This window comes from Cottoperca gobio, chromosome 7 (genome assembly GCF_900634415.1).
Source record: "Cottoperca gobio chromosome 7, fCotGob3.1, whole genome shotgun sequence".
Taxonomy (NCBI): Eukaryota; Metazoa; Chordata; class Actinopteri; order Perciformes; family Bovichtidae; genus Cottoperca; species Cottoperca gobio.
The window spans coordinates 6,011,746-6,027,767 of record NC_041361.1 but is presented as its reverse complement, the minus strand read 5'-3'; the positions used below and the strand labels follow the sequence as shown (position 1 = coordinate 6,027,767).

The 16,022-nt window shown below is 41.9% G+C and overlaps 1 protein-coding gene across 1 annotated transcript in view; it reads right to left on the bottom strand.

The window, feature by feature from the left end:
• LOC115010920 (serine/threonine-protein kinase WNK2) overlaps positions 1 to 13,620 on the bottom strand; it is a 39,138-nt gene extending 25,518 nt beyond the window's left edge. The window contains 4 exon segments of the mRNA XM_029435831.1: positions 249 to 406; positions 493 to 713; positions 897 to 1,069; positions 12,829 to 13,620. Of these exon segments, the coding sequence (XP_029291691.1) occupies positions 249 to 406; positions 493 to 713; positions 897 to 1,069; positions 12,829 to 13,467 (1,191 nt within the window). The 5' untranslated portion in view covers positions 13,468 to 13,620.
• Between the last annotated feature and the right edge of the window lie 2,402 nt (positions 13,621 to 16,022).

Below are 16,022 nucleotides of genomic sequence, written 5' to 3'. Positions count from 1 at the left end.
TGTTCAATGTGAAAAGTGGGTTGTGGGAAAAAATAAAAAAAAATAAAAAAATTAGAATAAAAAACCTTGAATTTCAGGGGGCGGGGCTTCCAATGGGGGGGGACAATGGTAGGGGAAACACTGCAGTGTGTGTGATCATTTTGGGCTAGTGAACTATCTACATGACATTTTTAGTAAGTATCAAATATTTTCACAAATGTTCTCATTTGTGAAACAAACTAACAGGAATGTGCAGTATCTGGACTCACACTTGTGACTTTGCGGTATATCTGAGCAGCATTCTGACACTCGGAGTAGGGATACTCCGAGGTGGCCATCTCTAGCATACACATGCCAAAGGCGTAGACATCCACAGCCTCGTCGTAGTGTTCCTCGTACATCTCTGGAGCCATGAACTCTGGGGTGCCTATAGAAAGAAGATAATGAATATGTCATGCACGTTTTTACTGTAAGCTCCTTTAATCTGCCAAGTTACATTTCAAAGTCTCCTACCTATGACGCTCTTAGCAAAGGAAGCCGCCTTGAGGGTTGCCAGTCCTAAATCCCCTATTTTGACCGAGCCCGTGGGTCCAGTGATAAAGATGTTGTCACATTTGAGGTCCCTGTGGATGATGGGAGGGGTCCTGGTGTGGAGAAAGTGAAGGCCTTTCAGGATCTGCCTGCACCAGCTCCTCAGCACCTTTGGCTTCATTACTTTGAAACGCTTCAGATAGCTGTAGGAAGGAGAGGGAAACGCGTTACCTGACAATAAGAGGATTTTCTAAATGTATTGTATAAAAACGTCACTTTAACTCGAGTAAAAATCTGTCTAAGGCACAAATATTCATTTGAATGTGTTTTGTTTTCACTTATTTGTTAGAGTGGTCTCCACAATATCTGCCTTCAACAGTACTCACGTTTTTAGCGTTCCTGACGTCATGAGCTCCGTTACTAAAACAATGCACTTCTTCCCTTTAAGGGGTGACTCCCAAAAGTCATAGAAACGGACAATGTTGGGATGTTGAAGACCCTTCAACATCTCTGCCTCCTCCTTAAAGCGCTGACGTTCCACTTTCGACAGCTTGCGATCCTAGAGGAAAGACGACAAATGCAGCAGAAGTAATGAACACGAAGCACTAATGATAAAAAACAGGAACTACCAGATGGAAGAGGCCGTCACCTTGGAGGCATTTCCCTGCACATTTTAAATTCATGCATCCAGTATGTTTTAGCAAGTGGGAAAGACAGAGTGAGTGTCAGTCTTTGAGCCGTGGACACATCTCTAATTGGACCATATGTATATCAAAGCTGATACAGTAAGCAGTGTGTGTTTGGGAAGAATCCAGATCAGTGGCTTTCTTATGCAGTAAAAAGATTCAGCCTCAATATCATGCGTGTGACATTTAAAGTATTATGTTTAATACCAGTCACATGCGAGTTGTCACTTTGACACTAGCTTTAGTTTATCCAGAAACACAGAGGCTGAGGAAAGAGACATTAAAAAGGTGACAACAAGAGAGACTCCACACATTAACACGGCCACACCCATGTATCATTGATTTCTTCCTTCTCCATCTTCACCAGCTTGCTCACGCTCTAATCCACCACCTTTTCCTCCTTTACCCCCCCCCCCCTCCCCTCCCCTCTCCTCCCCCGGTATCTGCAATCCATCTCTGCACCCCCAACACCAACCACTCCCTTTATAACCAAACACACATATACACATCTTCGGGAAGCACTCCCTCTCAAATCGCTTCTGTTCTCTGACCCTGCTTTGAGAACACCTTGCTCTAGGTGCTGCCGAGGGGTTCTTTACTGCGATTTTTTAAACCGCCACAGCAACGACTTATGTAACAAACGCGCATATACACTCAGCACTGAGCATGGGCTGGAAGCACGACCCCACCCCTCACAGAGACGGACGACACCGACGGTGGAATGCGATAAACACAACCTAGCGAGATCTAATCCATTTAATTATTGAACAACTGTGAACTCCCGGTGAGATGAAACTGCAGAACAAATGCAAAATCAGCCTCAATAACCTAGAATTTAACAATATGTGCTGAGATGCAATGTTATAAGGAGGGAAGTGATATGTTGATAAAGCATGCCATGCGTGTGTGTGTGTGTGTGTGTGTGTGTGTGTGTGTGGCATATTAGGTTGTGTGTGCAAGTGTGTGGGGGGTGGGGATTTTCTGCACTCTTCTAAAGTCCCATGAATAATTCAGTTCTGCAGAGAACCTTTTCTACTGAGGCGAGCTGAGCAGTGCAGGGCTGGGGCCGCCCAAGTTGGGCTGGGTTATCCCCATGTGCTCTTTGCTGCACAAGAGCAGCGCATGGACTGAAGTTTACATGAACCACAGGTCAAAAAAGGAGGAAAGAGACAGACAGTTTAAAGCAAAGTTTAACCCTTGATCACTGCAGTTTTCCTCTCTTCTCTTCACATTACTGTTTTATCTTTCTTGCTCCCTCCTCCTCCTCCTCCCATCAAATCTGCGCTAATCTTTCGGGAATCCTGCTGCTGTTCGTAAATAACCCTCACCACAGAGTGTTCCCCACACACACCTCCATTCGCTCTCCCACTTCTGTTTTCCCTCTAAGCAGATATTGGGGGCTTCTGAATAATTCAGAAGCCACATGTAGGCTCAGAGGTGTTGTGCACAGCATGGCGAGATACACAGACAAGACACATATGCACACTGAGACACTAGAAGAATGTCACTCCCAAGACACACATACCAGACAAAAGGATATCACTGCAAGCATCAGTATGAGATATGTTAATTGCTTCATAGTTACTATGAGGAACGTGATCTTTTAACAAGTGTGCCTCGTGATTACATTACACTGGAAATACAAACTGCGCTACAAACAGATCCTCTCTAGTGTTTGTGTGCATACAAGTTTTCAGAATCTTATCAAGCCTGTCTCAAGCAATCTATAAAGCTGTGCTCGAGTCGGTTGCCACCCACTACATCTGTGTGCTGGACTACATTAGTGCCCCAGCTCTGGTAGCTTATACAGCTACACAGACCAGGTAATAGATTAAAATATTAGTCCTGGGAACTTTGCAGGCTAATACACCATGTAATTGCAAAATTATGTGTTCAAATCCAGTTCCTGGTGGAATGTCACATGCCGTCCATTTAAGATGAGAGCGCCCTTAATGTGGAGAGATGGCTATCAGCTCATCTACTTTACATGAGGATCTACAAATACCCACATTTATCTGGACACTTGTTAAACTATGCATTTTTTTTTTTAAACTGATGTGCTCTTGGTGAACTTGGCTACCATTTGATACATAAGAAGCTTAGATTGTTGTGTGATTTGGCCCTTTAAAAAGAAAGAAAACAAGCCGGGCATCTAGTCTGTGTAATGTTGACAGTGCCACTGATCAACCTTGATTATTGGCTTATCAGACTCACGCAGAGAGCAGAGTGAAACACACATGGCAGCACAACATAAATCTGTCAAACAATGAGCATCCTTCATGTGAAAATAGTTCTGAGTATCCAGCTCTCCAACAGACACAAGCACTAGCAGTAAAAAGCTCTCAACGCATGTCAAATTATTTACCACCTAATTAAAATTTCTGCCATGAACAGAAGCATAAAAAAAGAAAACTTGTTATAACATAAACAAATGAATCAAAACATTGTTTCACAGACAGAATGATGCAGTCCATTTTTCTTGCAGCGATTGCAAAGTTTGCTTGAAAAACTCAAACAAAATTGTCAAGCGCTACAGGGATTGAGGGGGCTATATCAGGATGAGGGTCTACTATTGATTATCCATTAATAGAATCCGACTGCACCTAGTGGGGGAGCTGTCAGGCTAAAGAGTGTTGCGGCAGGCCACCTCTCTGGAGCATCAATCTAAGAAACATCTGACAGATTTACGAGTGCACACAAACACAGCGAGTGATAAATGCTGATGGTGTTCTCAAACTGGAAAGATTCACTAACACATACACGCATTATTAAAATGTTTTATTCACACCTCATAATTACCAGTGTTACCCCTACTGCGCCTTGCCAACGGAGCCCAGCGCCCTGCCTGAAATTCAAGGTGTTTTTTATTTTTTTTATTCACAAGTCACTTTTCACGTTGACAGGTTGCTCTTTTATTAAATAAACTAAACGCTTATGCTATTGATCTAATTTATGTGCACGTTTCAGTTTGTACTGTCTACTTTGCGCATTCACATTCTCTCCTTCGCTCCGTTTTGCGAAGGGCGGGGCTTCGCAGCTGACACACACACACACGTGCGCACACACCTACAGAGCGGGAGAGGGGAGAAGGTATTGTCACTTGTTGGTGTGTTGCTGTGTTTTAGAAAAAGACATTTTAAACGTGCTTTATATGCCAAACATTGTTCGGGACTGGATCATTATTTTCAACCCCTGAAAATAATGAGGATTTATGATTAAATTAAGGATTTTACTTTTGGCTTAATGCCTAACCATAAAAGTGAAACATCAAGAAGCAAAAGCACAGAAGCAAAGATAACAGGCTTTACTCTAGTAAGAACAATAATGTTTTTGGACTTTGGCTCACATGGTCTATAAAATGACCAAGCAGCTGACTCAAGTCACCATCCATTCTGTCTAATCTGGTGCTTCTTATTCTCTCAGTCCCCCTGATTAGACAAGAAAAGTTCACAGGCTCTTAATTAATATTCAAATCTCTAAAATCAGTCAACCAGTAAGATTAACAACTGGATGAGTAAACTTGCTAGGAGAGCATTAGTCCCAATTATGGCAGCGAAATTACACGCTTAAAAGAAACAAAAGAAAACTGTCAATTTAGTCTCCCTCCACAGCTTTGTGTTCATAATTACAATTTCCGCCCCCCCCCCCCATTAACTTGACTTCATATTGATCCTTAGTTAACAAGGGGCAGATTAGCCTCATTTGGGTTTAGTAACAATAGTGTGACAGCGAATTATATTTAAACAACGTGTCAACAATTTCAGCTACCCAACCCAGACAGCTACACCCAGGGTGCTCAATATGTGTCACAACTCTTGGCTAAAGAGATTAAGAAAGAACATATTTCATCCCAGGATGTACTTATAAAATAAACTAAAACCGGAAACTGTTTTAAAAAAGTAAGCCTCACTCTTACACACTTACACACACACACACACACACACACTGAAACCATAAACCTTATAGCTTTTTTACACTGCAATGAAAAGCTTTGGTTCAGTCACAATGATAATGTGATGCTTTATTGATCCATGCAGGATGAATCTCATAACTGCAGGTCAGGATGATACAGAACACCACCCATAAAAGCTGTGTCTTATTAACACCCTATTTATACATTTCAACAATGCGGATATTTGGAACCATGGGACATGAATGCTGGGTGCCAGTTTTAAAAAAGGAGGTATGCTAAATTACTTGGCCACCCTGCCACCCTCTGCACCCATCCCCAAAATAACTATTGCAGTGCTTCCGTAGCAAAAGTTGGTGCAGGGCGAGCCATGAGCCAGCCCAAAGTTGAATTGTGTCCCATCATTCGTGACTGCAGGAGAATTTGGCCAGGAGCTTCTCTGGTCACTCTGTTAACTTTATTTCACCGTTACCCCGACATGACACCACACTACACCGTGCTAATTGGCACACTGGCACAGTATGACATTTTAAATGAGGAAGAGCTGGTGAGACTGCTGTAAGGCTAAGAGGAGAGCAAAAATGCTGCACATACCACCAAGCCTCGTCAAGGAGGAGCCTGAACGACAGGAATACTGTCCAAGATGACAATACACTGAGTTACTGCGGTAATAAAAACAACAGCACGGGTAAAAATCTGCCTATGGCCAAATGAGTATTCTGCTGTTTGGGTGTAGGCTTAGAAAATGAGGAAGGAGATATAAGGAGACGCGATGAGGAGGAGACGTATGACAGACACCATACCGATACCACATGCCCAGCACCCTTAGTTCACAGGAAAGAAACAGGAGAAAATGACTAACATTAACTGTAAGTGGATCATAGTGAAAGATTTTTTGCATAGGTGTTAAAGTGTATAATTGTGTGTCTGGCTGATTGTGACCGGGAGTTATGTGGATTAGCCATACAAACCTCCTATAAACCTCTTTACAGTCACTTACTAAATGCGTAGGCTGACAAACAAACAGTTCTTTGACAGAGATAAAGAAAGAAAAATGTCTGATTACACACTTGCATCCTCAAAAGACTAATGCTTCTTATGCAACGGCCATGACAACTGCTGACTGATCTTTGTTTCGAGCCTGAATGACGCTGGATTTTTAAAGGCCAATGCTGAGATCAATGCAAGTTCTAAGAACCAGATAAGTACCTGTAAAGATCTGGCAATACTATTATTTTTCCTCAAATGTGCAGAGGTCTTATAACAAACTAATGGAGGTATAAAATATTCAAACGTTGAACTTAATTATCAAAGCTGACTGGATACATTTGTGATAAGACCTCCGGCACAGACCCTGAACATCCATGCTTAATGGTCACACACATATACTCAGACCCATCGCAAAAACCATAGAGTAGTTAATACAGCTCGCTGTGGTGCTACGATACCCAGGGTGGCAGTTTAACCCAGCGGTTTGAGACAAATATTCACAAATGTGCTCAATGCCCATGTAAGTGCACAAAGCCTAATGAAGCTAATATGGACTGGTACAAGCCACAAAGTGAGAATGTGGAGGGTGGGCAGTTTTGCACATGTGCCCCTCTTCCCACATCACAGATGAGCTGAGACAAGGCAGACAAGAGTGGTGTGCTGAATAGGAGATGTCCTGAGCTGAACTCCGTGATCATTTTATCAGCCGCTGCAGTGTGAGAGTACAGAGCCAGAGAGACGGCCTTGAATCAGCATAATACCCGGACTCAACAACACACAGGGAAAATCAAAGCAAGGGGTTTTTCCTGCAGAGAGAATTTAATAGCAGCCCTCTTTCATAGGGTGCGAGGCACCTTGAACAAAACTGGTCCAGGTCATCAATAGTAAAAAAAAAACAATTTCAAGAATGCTTTGTTAACTGCATCACTGCCAACTGTAACTACTACTCCAAGGTTGCCGCAGGAAAAAAAAGACAGCATAATTCATAGAAAGCATATCAGCAGGCTATGCCATCTTAACAGCGCTGGCCAATAAAATCATTATTCATATAACTAACAAGGTGCTGTAAAATGTGTTAGGTGTGACGAAGATAGGGCGACTGCTGCAGGAGGAAGGAACCAATGACGAAGAGGAGAGTCAAAGTACTGGTGAAACACACCAACTGGTTTTCCTGTTAACTAGCAACAGGTCTGAAAACAGAAAGGCAATATTTACAGTAGCTGCCCTCGTGAAGGACGACCCACTACTTTTTTCTTTTTTTATATTCCCATCTGATTCTTTTTTTTTTGAGTCCTAGACTTATTTAGGCTGTATATACACACAGACAAGTTGTAACTCCACCTAAAACTAAACATCTGTTCATCTACCCAACAGTCCTAGAACATAAGAGTTTTACATTCAAAATGAGCTGTCAAAATAAATATTAACAGTTTATAGTTACACTGAAGACACAAGTGCTACTGTGTGGCCATTTGTTTTTCACACAATATTACGTAAATAGTTTAGTGACGCAGAGTTCGACTAGAGTGTGCTAAAAGTAACCCTTCATACCACAGAGCCTATAGTAAGCTGGAGGCCTTAACTGGATACAAAGGTGCTGCAGATTTGTTCATACAAATAACCTTCCTAAATTCCAAAAGGGATTACTCGTCCTAATGAGCTGTTGTGACACTTTGTATTGTAGGGGGAGGGACGAGGGAGGTCAGTGGCCATTTAGTTAAATCTTTATCAGTTCAAAGTTAGACTGGGTGCATGTATGATCAATAAAGAAAATACTATAAGAATGACTCAAATGTGCAGGCACAGCAAGAACAGTTTCACAGAGGGAGATAAGACGTCAGAAACAGGGTGAAGCAGAAGCGCAACTATAAGAAATTTAATCTGCAACCATTTTGATCAGCAATTAATCGTCGAAGTCAACTGAATATAATTTGTTTTGTCAGAAGCAGTTCAACCCGTCCAAAACCCAGACATCTGATAATGTCAAGGTTTCTAGGGAAATTTGATGGCCATTTCTTATTATTTTCTAGCATTTCATAGACTAAGCAATCAATCATGAAAAATAATCGGCACATTAAATCCCTCATGGATACAACCCTTAGTCTCAATCCTACTGTAATGTATTGAGGCACGGAGAACAGTCTCACTTAAGAAAACAGAAAATTGACAAATGCAGTCACAAGTGCATTGGCAAAGAGGAACATTAGGCTCAAATAAAATACAGAACTGGATTTAGTTTAACAGCAATAGAAACTGTGGAATTAAAAAGAGACAAAACACGACTGTGTTTCCAAAGGCCTAAACAAGACAACCAATTTTTGTATAAAATGAAAAGTAAGCTGGTTTGGAACCATTCAAGATTCAAGATCGATTTTCTTTTCATGTACAACACAGGGTTGAACAATGAAATGCTGGCACCCTTCCCCTTCCTTCCCTTGGCCTCTCAACGCCAAATGAGCTGTAACCAATGACCTACTTGAGCATCAGTAACTTTGTTTTCCTTTTGCCATCCGCGCTATACATGATAATCCAAAAGAGACAGCCATAATCTAGGACCAGAAATACAATACCATCCTTATAGCATGGCTCAATCTAATCTGACATTACAGCAAAAGACAGTGTTTGGAACCAAGACATTGACTTAGTGACTCATTTTGTCATTTGCTGGGTTTGTTTGGTTCAAGGATGCCCAAATATCCAGCAAACACTCAGAGATGGGCAGCACCATATCACTTCCATAGGATCCTTACCAGCTCTGCATTCATAAAATGAGAACCAGATTTAATCTACAGAATAACAAACTCACTGCCAAATACCACAGAGAAGTCTGCAAAAAGTCAGAAGTAAACTCTGTCTGCGAGATAACAAACTATACACAGAGACACAATTGGCAGGAACGGGAAGTCTCCAAAGTTAAAACAAAGAAATTCCAGTTAGCAATGATACAATGAGACAAGGTAAACTGAAACACAAGAAGTGTTTCTTCTCGACAATGAAAAACTTACAACAAGCATCTTTCTCTCATATTATGAGATGTGAGGGAGATGGGAATGGGAGAAAAGGGGCAGGGGGTTGAGAGGTAGAGAGAGAGAATAAACACAAAACCAGATTAAAATTTCTATGCAAGAAAGCCATGTGACCACTGGAAGGAGGGAAAACAGTGGAAAATCACAGAGTCATATCTCCTTCCCTACATCTTCCACAAAGAGCTCCTCTGTCTTCCACCACAGTTTATTGAGCTAGGTAAAGCTGGCATCATCTACATGCAACACTGAAGAGTAAACATGCACAACACAGGCATAAAATCTTCACTATTTTGGGTGCAATCTTAAGACTAGTTGATACCTGTACTGTCTTGCACTGTGCTGTAGAAAATGACAGAGAAAATCTGGTGCGATTGTGGTCAGTGTGGGTTCTTGGTTCAGACCAGCAGTCTTTAAAGTGACTCTTTACTTGAAGCACAACAACATTAAGAATAATGGTAAATCCCACTGGAGCTACAAACTGTACATTTTGCTTTAAGAAAGTCAATAAAACATCTAATTCACTGCACGAAGATAAAGAGTCTGTTGATAACTGCAACTCATTGTTATCAGGTTATCCCAAAAAGTCACTTAAGACTCTTCAGTTGATCCAAAATGCAGCGGCACGTGCATTTACAAGAACTAGGAAACGGGATCATATTACTCCTGTATTAGCTGCTCTGCACTGGCTCCTGGTAAAATACAGAATATAATTCAAAATCCTTCTCCTGACTTACAAAGCAATTAATGGTCAGGCTCCAGCATATCTTAAAGATCTCATAGTAACCAACTAGAGCATTACGCTCCCAGACTGCAGGGTTACTTGTAGTTCCTAGAGTCTCTAAGAGTACAATGGGAGCCTCAGCCTTCAGCTATCAAGCTCCTCTCCAGTGGAACCAGCTTCCAGTTTGTGTTCGGAGGGCAGACACACTCTCCACATTTAAGAGTAGGCTAAAGACTTTCCTTTTTGATAAAGCTTATAGTTAGGGCTGGCTCAGGCTTGCCTTGGATCAGCCCCTAGTTATGCTGCTATAGGCTTAGACTGCCGGGGGACACCTCCCTGCTCTCCTTCTCTTCCTCCCCTCCCTCCTCTCCCTCTATATCTGTATGCATTTATGTAAATGTATGTTACTAACTCATCATCCGGGGCAATCATCCCCGGAGTTTCTGTCTCTCATGTGGCAGGTTGCCACTGATAAAGTTTACGTCAGGACCAGGAATCGTGGCTGCGCCTGCTGCCCTGGTCCTGCTGGACACCGGGAAGCCTTTTTGAAATGTTCCTGGATTCATCCAAACTTTCTCTTTTTCAACACAACATAATTTCTGTCAAATGTTGTATTTGTACTATGTTGTTTATCCTGTACACACGACATCTATTGCACGTCTGTCCGTCCTGGGAGAGGGATCCCTCCTCAGTTGCTCTCCCTGAGGTTTCTTCCATTTTTCCGCCTTTAATTATGGGGTTTCTTTTAGGAGGTTTTTCCTTGTGCGATGCGAGGGTCTAAGGACAGAGGGTGTCGTAACCTGTACAGTCTGTAAAGCACACTGACGCAAATGTATAATTTGTGATATTGGGCTATACAAATACATTTGATTGAACTTATTACAGCTTAAATATACATTGAAATATCCAAAATGACTGGAGCTGAAGTCGATTAATGAATTGTTAGCAATTATTCTTCTGTAAATTTGATAATCAATTAATTGTATAAATAGTTTTTTAGGCAAAACATCCAATTTTCTTAGTTCTAGAGTCTCAATTTGTAAATATTTGCTGTTTTTTTGGTCTTCATTTTTTTATAATACATTTTCAGTCGCTGGATTAATAGTTTATCAACAAATTGCTGCTGTAATAGATAAGATATTGCATTAGACTCGCACTAAAATGTTCACTATTCTATGACATTTTATAGACCAAACGAGTAGACCTAATTGAAAACATAAATTAAGAGAATACTCGGTATGTTGTCAGCGAACAAGCCCTAAAACTTAATTAGGTTTTGCGTTTACAGATCTGCCACAATTTATTTGTCTGACCCATTTCAGCACCACTAACAGTTTAATATTGACCTGCTTTTCATAAACCACTTAGAAGGTTCAACGTCACTGGATGGTCAGTTTGATAAAGGCAGGATGAATCGACAAGCAGTTCTGATCTCATTGACTCAAGCAGACAACATCTCAATTAATAATTCTGATCCCCTCAATGAGTTAATGAACCAGAGGGCACTCTGATAAAACACATTGATCGGGTCAGCATAGGGTTTTGTTTATCCAACCGCTTTTATGGAAGACTGCGAGTTTAAAGCTACAATACATGAAAGAGCAACTAGATGAGAATACTGATTGTGAGAAAGGACCATTTGTATTGTAATTAACATCCATTATTGACTGTCCACTAGAGGGACTTTAAATGTGTCACTAGGGGGAGAATAAAACACAGTAAATTGCTTCTTGTTCCACATCCCATCATCAGCTGAGTCCAATTACAGCTCAGTGTTATCATGTTGAGGGAGATCTGGGATTGCTCACTGCTACTAGCCGTCTGTATGACATCACCTAAATGAAGTCATCATGTCTCTCAGAGTCAGCGCTACTGTATCTTTATTCCTAGCCTATGGCATGTTATCTTCAAAGTCCTTTCCAGTGATTAAGGTTCGTCACTGCCATGTGATGCTTCAGTCAAACAAAACAGGTTTAGTTCTTTCAATGCATTCTTTTCTCGCAGATGTTTTCAGAACCTTAGGAATTAGTATTCACTGAGGCCACAGGACAGCCACATGGTTCCCAGCATGCTACAGCGCACTTCAGCTGCTTCCTGTCTGCCTACCTCCTGTTGCACAGAGGGAGGGATGCAGGGAATAGCACAGCAGTGGGACAGAGCACACACAAGCATCTCCTGCACCGTCCACTCCAATAACTGTATCCAGTGCCATTACATTATCAGCTGAGCAAATGACTATGGCAAAAATGAAGGATGGTTGAACACAAACTGTTGGAAATGAATCCTTAGCTATTTTAATCTAAACAGTGATAGAATAACAAATCACATTAGAAGTTCTCCTTCTTTGAGGGGGCCAGTCATGCTTACTGTAGTCCTCCTTAAGCCTCCTGGGAGAGGGAGAGGTGTAATCCCTGCTGCAGTCTCCAAAGGACGGAAATAATTAGTTAATACCTTTGCACAGTCTAAGCTGGTGATTTTCCTGTGTCTGTGTAATACAAGACAACACACAGACACTCCTTGTGCATTTGCCAAACTGCTGATCACTAAATTTCAGTCAACAGCTAACGCTTGTCAATCACTTTTCCTGTGTAAACCATTTAAAAGTTTAGTGGTAACCTATTTGCAATTTAGCGGGCTCCCTCGGAAGGCTGTTTGACACCTCCCTGAAGACATCGCCATTATACCAACATCATGTGTGAACCTTCACCGACAGAGCGGAGCACAGAGAGGGGGCTTCCCGTGAGAGTCAGGCATTCCTCCACTAATATAAAAACACTGATTGAAATACTATTTATGCATTTCTTATAGAGAACAAGATTGTGAAGTTTTTACTATACAATCGTCGCCCACGCCCAACTGCCAGAATAGGAATTAGAAAAAAAAGGGTGTTATATGTGGCTGCTGTATATGCTTCGTCTTTCATGAACTAAAACTGTCTTTATGGTTGGGTGTCACAGAGATAGATGCACAGTTTCAGTACTTTACCTGCAGCTCACACCAGGCAACTTCCACCCAGGTCTCAGTATCCAGGCCCTTGTAGACCGTCTTGAAGGACCCTCTCCCCAGTTCTATGTCAAATTTGAGGAATCTTCCTCCTGGAGATGTGGAGACTGCTTTCACCTCCGCCTCCTCCTCATTCTCCTCACTGGATGCCTTGATAGCGGCTTTACTCCCACCATTGCATGTAGGATTTAACGAATCGCCACCTTTCTCCTTCTCGTCATCGGCACTGGCGCTCTCTGTTGCACTGTCTTTTTGCCCACCTTGACTTTCAGTGCTGGAACCTTCCTGTATCCCACAACTCGTCCCCCGTGTCCTGTCCACTATTGTCCGCAGGTTAATGTTTAGGATCTTATTCCTGTTATCGCATTCAGGTGCTTCAAAGGCCTGCTCATCTGCGTCCGAGAACCATAGACTTCTCCTGATGAATCTCTGATGCACATTCCTCTGATAACTGGATGCACTGGGGTCACTCACGCCTCTCCCTACTGAGTCCACAAGATTGACATTTCCTTCACCCATGGCCTCATACATATTCACGGGCAGTTCACACTGAGCGTTGGATACAGATGGGTGTTTCAGTTCTTGGTGGGTCTTGGAGTTTGAATTAGCCTCTGCCGCCATGGTGATTTAAAAGTTCAGTCACTTTGGTTTCCAGGTCATTCGTGCCATGGCTAGACTTCCCAAACTGCAGATTTAGAGATGAATACCTGCAGCGCCCACTCGGTGACGCAGTTTGCCAGCAGAGGCCCCTAACAACAGTGGGATGGACGATGGACGAGATTGCATCCGATATCAAGAGCTGCAAATTAAATGTTAAACTGTTAATGAAACAAAATTAAACAACTCCTGGTGTGTAGGGCGAGGCTGAAGCTGCATATTGGGCGTAGGGGTTTCAGACGTTACGGAGGTTAAGTTAGTTGATGTCAAATAAGCAGGTGGATGAAAAGACATGCCCATGAGTTATAAACATATTGTTAGCAGAAACCATCATCGAAACACTAGCAATCTGTCTGTGACGACACAAGTTAAGTTTAGTGATTCAGAGCCAACGTGTGTTGCTAATTCACCGTCAACATTCAGATACCAATAGGTTAGCTAGTCTCCAAACATTTTATTACACTGAACCAAGATGGGACATGACTTACCTATGTTCAAAAAAAAAAAAAAAAGCGAAGAAACCAAACAACCTGGGCTAAAGTCCCGCTAGCGATACACGACACAGACAGACCTGCCAGGTCCAGTGTTAGACAAACCTCGCTAACGTTAGCCGACTGTCCACGGCAAAAAGGTGGACTTTAAAACGCCCTATCTGCATAGTGTCCACGTTTTCACGTTGAAAGGCTAAGCCAAACGACTTGCAAACCAATTCGGCTTCAACTCAGTCTTTGCCAAGTGAACACCAAAGCCATATTGACGAGAGAGAAAAAAGACGAATATGTTGTATTTTATCTCCTTTCAAGTCCTCGCATCCCTCTTGTTCGGTCGCAGCTAACGATGCCTCTCCTCGGCTGCTGCTGTATGCGGAGCGTGTAGTTGAAGACCAGTAGGGCCGATGTTTGTTTTCCTGCCACCCCTCGGCAATTAATTTACGCGGACAACTGTTTTAGCTTGTCATCGTCGCTCCCCATTAGGTTTAATACAACAGTGAGGCACACAAATGTGTTTCCCATTCAGCTGCTCGCTTGGCTCCACGCCCCTGGTAACGACTGGAGGGACCGTCCAATCACACAGCACGCTGGGACAGCACATAGAGCCCATCATACTGTTCAACAGTGAAAGTGACACATATATCACATGAAAAGACCAACTATTTAAAGGCTGTTTATGCAAGTGAATGACAAAGCGGTTAAATGATCATTCCTTGAAAAAAAGCCTGTTATCATCTGTATACATTTCTTTCTTTCACGCCCTTCAGCAACTCATCCCATCACGTGTCTGTGCCTCTCACTAAGAGCTCAACAGCCTGCTGTAATATATATAACAATGTTCTCAAAATAATAATATATATATAAAGATACATATATCTTGAAGAAAGAAAAACATATATATATATATATATATATATATATATATATATATATAATAAATATAAAACCAGAATGTGCATCGGCTACTCTATTAAGTCTGCTGTGCTTGCAGACACTTTGCAGCTGAGCTTGTCAGAGCTGCAGCCTGCAGCTAAGGTGCAGTACTATACGCATGGGATAATGACGAGCAGCAGCAACGGGGGAAGTGGGACTGAGGTAAGACATTTTAATCCACTTTTTTTCAAAAAGGGAACAGGTACATCCTGTGTTGTACCATGACATGGTGTATGTGACTGATTTTTAATAGTTTAGTATAATTCATTTGGGGGTTGCACATCTAACAAATGCAAGAAAGACAGAAGCATGGAAGCAATATTTATCTGGGGGGGGGGGGGGGGGAGTCTTTGCAAACTGCATCCAAATCCCATCATAGGGGAATCCAACAAATGCCAAACAAGTGTCTAAAGAGGGACCTGGGAAATTAAATGGATTTCAATGCAGCAGGCATGAAATGAATACTAAAGTTGTGACATTTTTGTTTGGATTTGGACAAAGAGATGTTTTGCGTGTTGCTGTATTTTTATGTAAGGTGATCCTGTTAAAGTATCCATCCCTTGTAGTTTCCGCATTTTCACGCCACTTTTGGCCTCTTCTCATATTACATGTAATCTAAATGAGGGGGGAAAACTATACATAAACTTTGCAGAACATAAATGATGCATGTCCATACCATAGACTGTATGTGTAGGGTCCTCACAAAAAAACAAGTGAATAAAAGACAACACTTAAACAGAGATCTTCACGTCTGTTTCAGGCATGCAGAGTCAGATGACAGTCTGGTTCAGTTGAAGAGTGAAACATTGTTGGCACCTGAAGTGACCTTATAAATAATGAATGCCCTACTTTGTTTCCACTTCACTGGTCAAAATGCACACGCACAGTTTTACTTTTACATAATGTCATCCTACTTCATGCCACAACAAGGAATGTACATTGTGTTTTATGTGGCGATTGAAGTTGCCATTTGACAAGTAATTACAATATATAGTTGGCTATTTCAAATGCCGTATTACAGGACAAGGAAATGGGCATCGCTATGTCATCTCCATAGTCACTGTCTTTATAGCGCCATTTAATTTCAGATAGATG